The sequence below is a fragment of the Pyrus communis genome, chromosome 1 (genome assembly GCF_963583255.1).
Source record: "Pyrus communis chromosome 1, drPyrComm1.1, whole genome shotgun sequence".
Classification (NCBI taxonomy): Eukaryota; Viridiplantae; Streptophyta; class Magnoliopsida; order Rosales; family Rosaceae; genus Pyrus; species Pyrus communis.
Genome location: NC_084803.1, coordinates 33187704 through 33195600, shown reverse-complemented (window position 1 = coordinate 33195600; position 7897 = coordinate 33187704). Strand labels below are relative to the sequence as shown.

The 7897-nt window shown below is 32.0% G+C and overlaps 1 protein-coding gene across 1 annotated transcript; it reads right to left on the bottom strand.

Moving 5' to 3' along the window:
* Positions 1 to 7067: 7067 nt before the first annotated feature.
* On the bottom strand, positions 7068 to 7478 carry LOC137726118 (uncharacterized). The gene has a single exon (XM_068464994.1). It carries the CDS (start codon positions 7476 to 7478, stop codon positions 7068 to 7070), a length of 411 nt encoding a protein of 136 aa, XP_068321095.1.
* Between the last annotated feature and the right edge of the window lie 419 nt (positions 7479 to 7897).

The window sequence follows — 7897 nt, the reverse complement described above, 5'->3', positions numbered from 1 at the left end:
AATAGTGTTCTTTTTTTGCGAAACAGTGGATATTTCAGTTTACTTTTCATTTTTGTGATTGTTGTGTTTTATAAATAGTGTAATTTTTGTTCACTTTATATGTATATTGTTTAACTAATAGGTGTTCATCACATTTGATGTTTTTAACATTTTTCAGAAATAGTGTTCTTTTTTTACGAAACAATGGATATTCCAGTTTACTTTTTGTTTTTGTAATTGTTGTGTTTTATAAATAGTGTTATTTTTGTTCTCTTTATATGCATATTGTTTAACTAATAGGTACTTATTTGTTTTACAAAGATTGGAATTTAGATTTGCAACAGATGAATAAGCAGTTGTTGTTGCTTTTACATTTTGTTGTTGTTTATTGTTATGTGCATAAAAGATTGTGTATTGATTTGAATTATTTTGTTTTTTTGTTTTTGTTTAATAGTTATGGAGAATGGTAAACTAGCTCGGTTTACATATGGTGGTTTATGTGTTGTTAGTTCTATTTCATCAAGTTCCACCTTCAATCAGATTTGCATTGATCTTTGTTCTAGGTTTAAGGGTTTGAGAGTTGGTTGTTTTGAGTTGCGATATGCTTTGAATGAAGATCCTAATTGCGTGTTAGATTGTGTTGCCGATGTTCTGAACATGTTGATGGTTCTTGATGTTGTTGGGAAATCCATTGTAGAAATATTGGTTGTGGATAAATGTCATGGTTCCATTGTTCAGTTACCTACAGAAAGTACATCTTCTTGCCGTACATCAGACTCTATGATTGTTGCTAGGGAAAACGATCATTTAGGGAAGTATGGCTCTCATGGTGTACACAATTATATGTCATGTGAATAGGATAATTACATAGAATCTGAGGGGCAAGTCTTTAGGGGAGGTTGTGTTGATTTCCGAGATAAGTTGAAGAAGTTTTATGTTGAATGTGGTTTTGAATTGCAGTATTTGAAGAATGATACAAAACGTATTAATGTGGAGTGTTCTAGGAAGGAATTTGATGGTTGTCTTTGGCGTGTGTATGCATCCAAGTGTGATATTAATGACTTTTTTGTTATTCGGAAGTTGCATAATATGCATACATGCAAAGGTATGATTCGAAAGAAGAAAAACAAAGTTGTTGGACGACAGTTTGTTGCTTCTCTCATCAAGGATAAGGTTCAGTCAAATCCTCTTATTAAACCGAAGGAGATCATTTCAAACTTAAAACAATTTTATGGATTAGATATTGATTATTCTACTGCATACTTTGGCAAACAGAGAGCAATTTTTGAGTTAAATGGTGATGATGTTGATGCTTATAAGTTCTTGCCTTGGTATGTTGATGCTTATAAGTTCTTCGTTTGTTTATTGCTTATGATGCATGGATAAAAGGTTTCATGTTTTGTCGCCCAATGTTATTCATTGATGGTACTTTTATCAAGAGCAAATACAAGGGAACACTTCTATCTTGCTTTGCAAAAAATGGCAACGATGGTGAGTTAATAATTTCAGACTTTTATATTTGATATTTTTTGTTTCGTTTTCTTACTATGCAAAAGAAACATATCCAGAACTAGTTGAAGAACAGTTTAAGAAATAGTTCAATTAGTCTCATAAATAGGTGATACGTAACTGTATGTGTTTCTTTTTGTTGTGCATTGGTCTTTGATTTTATGTTCAAATAAAGGGAAAAAATTGCAGAAGTAGTTCAATTAGAGTTTAATAAATAGTTGAATTACAGTTTCAAAAGTAGTTGACATTTGACAGTGCATTTCACTTATGTTGTGCAGAGATTTTTTAGGCTGCTTATGCTATAGTTGATTCAGAAACGATAGCAAATTGGACATGGTTCTTTACAATATTATCTGGTATTTTGAGGCCTCAAGGGAGGGTGATCACATTTATGTCGGATAGACATGAAGGTATTTTAAAGATCATTCGAGAATTATTTCCCGAGTGTCCACATACATTTTGTACTGTTCATTTGAAACAGAATGTGAGTACTTTATTTCCAAAGGCTGCTGGTGAAGGACTAAAGAAGAAAATGATGAAGATGTTGGCAAATTGTGCATACGCATGTACTCCATCTGACTTTGATGATTGCATGGCGGAATTCAAGGATAATGGGCAAGGGCATGTGAAGAATTTTTTGTGTGATTTGCCAAAAGAGAACTATGCTATTGCTTATTTTCCTGGTAAGAGATGGGGATTGATGAGCAATGCACTTTCAGAATCTTTTAATGTTATGGTGTCAAATAGTCATTTTATGCCATTTTTGGATGTTCTTGAAGACATTAAAGTTTGGTTGATGGGTAGTATGGCTGAGAAGAGAATATTTGATCAATATTCATACGATTTTGTGTCCAAAGAAAGAAAATGAGATGAAATTGATATTGAAGGAAGGCATGCATTGGAGGATTAGTCGTTCTGATGCGGATGTTTTTGAAGTTAGGACGAAGTGAAATCGGTTTGTTGTTTGTCTGGATGATAGGACATGTTCTTGTGTGCAATGACAGCATAATTGTTTTCCATGTTCTCATGCTTTGCAGGTGTTGCAACATGATAATCGTGATGTTTTTTATTACATTGATGATTACTGGAAAGCAAGCTTTATCAAAAAACATATCAGTTTATCATGCATCCATTTTTAGATTTGGAAAAGCCGAATGTAGATACTATCATAAATGGTGTGAGACCTCCAATTACAAAGATTCCGTTTGGAAGACCAAAGAACATTAGGATCAAATCTGCTGGGGAAATCAGTGGGAGTAAGAAGACTGTTACTTGTAGTAGGTGTGGATGTTTAGGACATAACAAGGTTTCATGTAAAGTTGTTATACAAGACGGTTGATTCTTTTTCTTTTTTGTTTTGAGAGATGGGAGTTTTTGGTGATATGTAACAGATTTTCATTTTGGATATTTTTTATTTTGTTTCAATTGGTGTTTGGGAGTATGTAATTGTTGATTTGGAATTATGTTCGAGTAATAAATATGAATTCAATGTTAGTATTTCCAATTTTACGAAATAGTATGTTGAGTTTGATAAATAGTGAATACATATGTAAGTTTATAGCTTTGTGGTTTCAATATCTGTTTTGTAACTTGTATGTAAGTATATGTGTGTTGCATTTAAAGTTTTAAAGTGAATACAAGGCCTTTCGCAGGACGCCAGTATGTTGGTTTTCATTCTTGATCTAGTTAATATTCCATTTTAGGTAAGAGAAAATGAAAAAAAAAAAAACCACACTATTTATCAATGTGAACTAAAAAAACACACTTTTTTACTAAAGCAAACTGTACTATTTATCAAAGTGAACTAGAAAACCACACAAAGCAAACTGAACTATTTATCAATGTGACTTAAAAGACCACGCAAAGCAAATTGAACTATTTATCAATGTGACCTAGAAGACCACGCAAAGCAAATTGAACTATTTATCAAAGTGAACTAGAAAACCACATTTTTTTTACCAAAATAAACTAAACTAGAAAACCACAATTTTTTACTAAAGCAAACTGAATTATTTATCAAAATAGATTAAAATTTAGATTAATTCATGAAACATATATATATATATATATATATATATGTATATATAGAGTTATGTCAGGCATGTTTGACAATGACATTTGTAAATCATAGCAAAAGTTTTCTTGAACCTTAAAAATTACATCCTCATCAAAATTACATAAATGCGTATTTTTTATTGTTGATTCTAATGTCCAATGCTTGTTAGCTGTTGTGAGATTTTGATATATGCTACTTGTTCCCTTGTCCAGCTGAAATTTGTCCAACTAAAATCATGGTTCATCAAATCCATAAGGATATCTTTCCTTGCCTTCATTACTTGGTAATCTTTGATACGTCCTTGAACCTTCCGGTTAGTTGAGAGCTGGTCAATGAAGCTCATCATGTATAAGACACAATCTAATCTGATATACAAAGAAATTCAAGTGAATGATTATGAGTATTAAAATGAAATGAAGTGTGTGGTATAGACTATAGAGTAGTTGTTTAATAAAGAAACTATTTCCATAACTGTATCAACTTATTCGTAGTGTTTCTGAAACTGTCTTGAGCACAAAGTGTGTGTGAGTGTGTATATATATATATAACTAAAATTCTTTTAATTTTTTTAACGTACGATGTTGGTTTCTGTTGTGCACATCTTCTGTCTTCTTTCACTTGGAATTCAAATTCACTTTTGATGGAATTGATTTTCTTCATTGTGGCTTGAGTTGAATCCATAACATTTGAATTGCTTGTTGATTTTCTTGCTTTATCGAGCCAATATTGAACAAAGTGGCCCTGCAAAAATTTATAATGTAATAATAAGATGCTTGTTTTCTATAAATATGACAGAGCATTTGGTTGTGCGTTTTTGCTTACCACTATTGCTGCATTTTCCCAGTAGCAATCAAAGTCCAGATCTTCATCTGTTGTGCTTTGTCGAAGAGAATTGTAATGAATCATTTCTGCATTTTTTGTGTCCAAAACTACCAAAGAGAAATGGTTGTAATGAAACAATGGGAAGAAAATCTTTGATACTTTCCATATTGGTCCATCAATTGGTTGTAGAGGTTTTCCTTGTTTCGCATAGTTGTTTCATTAGTTTTCCTCAATTTAAAAAGGAATTGTCAAAATGTAAGCATCTGAAAAGTTGTAATATAGTTCTTATTCTTATAATAACTCAAAGAGTAAGGCATGTAAAGTTGATTGGCTTCATACTAAACTTTACTTCTTTTTCATTTTTATATGGCTTCTTTAGATATGTAATGGTGTTGGGCCCCTAGGGCACAAAAACCTTGCCCACCTGAGCTTGGGGTTTTGTTTGTTATCTTGGTTATGAATGTTCTAAAACTCATGCTAGTGTAATAAAATCCTCATTAGGAATGTCATCATATTGACCATGTTTATTTTGTCATCTTCTGTCTTTAAGTATATTGTTCAGTCCATTTGCATAACTATTCTTGTGATTCACAATTATAGTTGCAATTTGAGCTCTTTTGGCAAATACTTCATCCTTCTCAAAGGTGGCTTCTACTGGTTTGCCTTCTTGCACTTGGTTTGCAAATTGAATGACAAATACACCACAATCCAATCTACATTTTTTTTTTTTGGAAAAACAAATAAGTATGACAGATAATGAGATCATATTATAACATGTGATGACATATTAAAAGAGAAAAATGAAACTATTTCTGAAACTGGATCATGACACTATTTTGCATACTGTAAATTTATACCATATTTTTCGCATAATGATTCTGTTTTTTGTTTTTGTGTTTTATTTTGCATATAATTTAATTAGATCACAGATAAGTACCAAAAGAAAATGGAACTATTTCTTGTTTGTAACACTGTTTTGCAAACTGGAACTATATCTGAAACTATATTATGACACTATTTTGCAAAGTCTAAATTTATATTATATTTTCCTAGAATGATTTCGTTTTCTGTTTTCTGTGTCTCATTTCTATATATTTGTAGTTAGATGACATATTTACTGAAAAAATGAACTATTTGTTGATTTGTAATACTGTTTTGTAAAGAGTGAAAAATTAACTATTTCTGAAACATGTTATGACATTATTTTGCAAACTGCAAACTATTTTTCAAGTATGAGTCTTGTGTTTGTATATATGATTTTCATGGTCCTTATGTGTTTGGAATAAATAAATTTGATTGAAAAATATAGAGATCAACTTGTTTGTACTTATGAGTCCTCCTTTTGTTGTGCACAAGTTAAGCATCTTTGAATTTCTATTGTGAGGTTGTTGTCACCTTTGAAATCTTTGTAAATTTCTTCTATTTTGTCTCTCTGCCAAAACAAATAAAAATAACATAAAAAAAAAAAAAAGAAATTGTATTATGAAGTTTGATTTTTCCTATCAGCATAAGAATACAATTTGTAATTGAGTTATGGTTTTGTTCTTACCACTTGCACATCATGATCAAAGTATTGGTCTGTATACCCATGTATCCTTGGTAGTTTGGAATTGTAGTGTCATTTTTCCATCTTTAATGTCCCAAACTACCAAGCTAAAGTGGAAGTAATGCTTGATCAGTATGAAGACCTTTCCAACTTTATCCAGATTATCTTGTAAGACTATCTTCAATGTTTGGTCACTATGCTCCTGATCATTGTTGCTTATTTCTATCTCCATGTCATTCTGAACAACAACACACATTTATTTATCAATCTTAATTAATAAGTAACACTAATTCTTAAACTGAACCAAAACACTTAACACTATTTATGAAAGTTAATTAAATTTACAAAATATTTATTAAATCGAACAAACACAAATTTTTGTAAACAAAATTGTTTGGCACTTACAAAGATGAATGAAGGAAGATACAGATTTTGTTGTTGCCCTGTTTTTGACTCATTTTCTGACATTATGTAGAACGAAGCATCAATTATGTTGGCATCGATTGCCCCATCCACAAACAATGATGTCAGATCTGTTTTTAGGACAATAAGGTCAGTTGCCATGGACCCTTGCCTTGGTTGCATCCAAAAGTAGTGCCTATGTAAGAAAATAAAAAGTATTAAATATCTATGTATATATGTGTGTGTGTGTGTACATGTATTAAGTTATGATTAATAATGTAAACTTACATTTTCTCTTGTCTGTAATATTCCTTGAATTTTTCTTTTGTCTCATCTTCAAGAAACTTGTAATTCCTTGTTGATGTAGGTAGATGATAGCGTTTGTCAACCTTTTCCTTTATTTTCTTTGGCTTCTTTGGAGGGTTCTTTGCAGTCTTCTTTGTAGGCTTCTTTGCTGTTTCTTAAGCAATTGGACTCAAGGGTGATTGAACCTTTGGCTACTCCTTTCCTTTCTCAATTATTGGTTTCAATGGTTGTCTTTGTGATGGAATAATTGAAGGGCTTTCACTGTCACTCACAGCATAGATGTATTTGGCCTTTTTTTTTTTTTTTTTTTTGGATGGGGATATAATCATAGTGTGGATCGACATTTGGTTTACGATCATCCCTCTTTCGTATATTTTTTTACTAGTGTTCTCATCTTCTTCTTGGCCGTTTCTTTTCCTTGCTCTTGAGGATCCTTGCTAGTTGGAGTCAGCATTTGAACATCTTGTTGAACTCCAGAGGTCCCTTTTGTAGTGGCAGTGTCTTTCTTTCATGCTCTTGATCCTCCTCATTTTCATCTAGATCATGATCAATTGCATGCCTTTGTTCTGGATCCTCCATAGCCACGTCATTTTCAGTTGCATTCTCTTGAACTGGATCATCGATAGCAGTATCCTTATCATGTGTATGCTCTTCAATTCGATCATCATTATCTAGATCTTCTTTAGGTGGTTCCTCCTTTTCTGGATCCTTGAAATTTTGATTTCCCTCTATTGAAGCATTTAGATCTGGTACTATTGGTTGCTTTTCTAGTAGCTTCTCCTTCAAACTTCCAATTTCATCCAAAAGTTTATTTACTTTCATAGAAGCTGCTGAGTTCTTTAATTGCAACTGTTTCATTTCAAATTTCATTGAACTAATCTTCTGCTTGTCTTCATGTCATTCTTGGAGAAGCTTTTCAACGTTTCTGTTGAGTGCTTCTGTTGTTTGATTCGTTACAATTGAATCTGTGTGTAGGTTGTCAAGTGCATATATCATCATGTGACTGAGGACTAGATTCCTCTTTTGATCCATGCTCGCACATCTTTTAAACTCTTCAAAACCTTCCACACCTAATGTGGTATCAATCCCTATCATGTCCTTTTGATAAATTACATCAAATTTCATCAATTCTTCTGTGTACAGTTGATCAAACTATAACTGAGCTTCATTGATGATGATAATGTGATCTTGTTGAGCTTCAACTTCAGTTCTCTTCCTTTTCCTTCCTGTTGTCTTCTTTTCTTTTTTCTTGGAAGGCTTGTTTCTTTGTTCAGGAG

Coding starts and splice junctions, on each gene's coding strand:
- LOC137726118 (XM_068464994.1), bottom strand. CDS start 7,478: ATGAAACAGTTGCAATTAAAGAACTCAGCAGCTTCTATGAAAGTAAAT.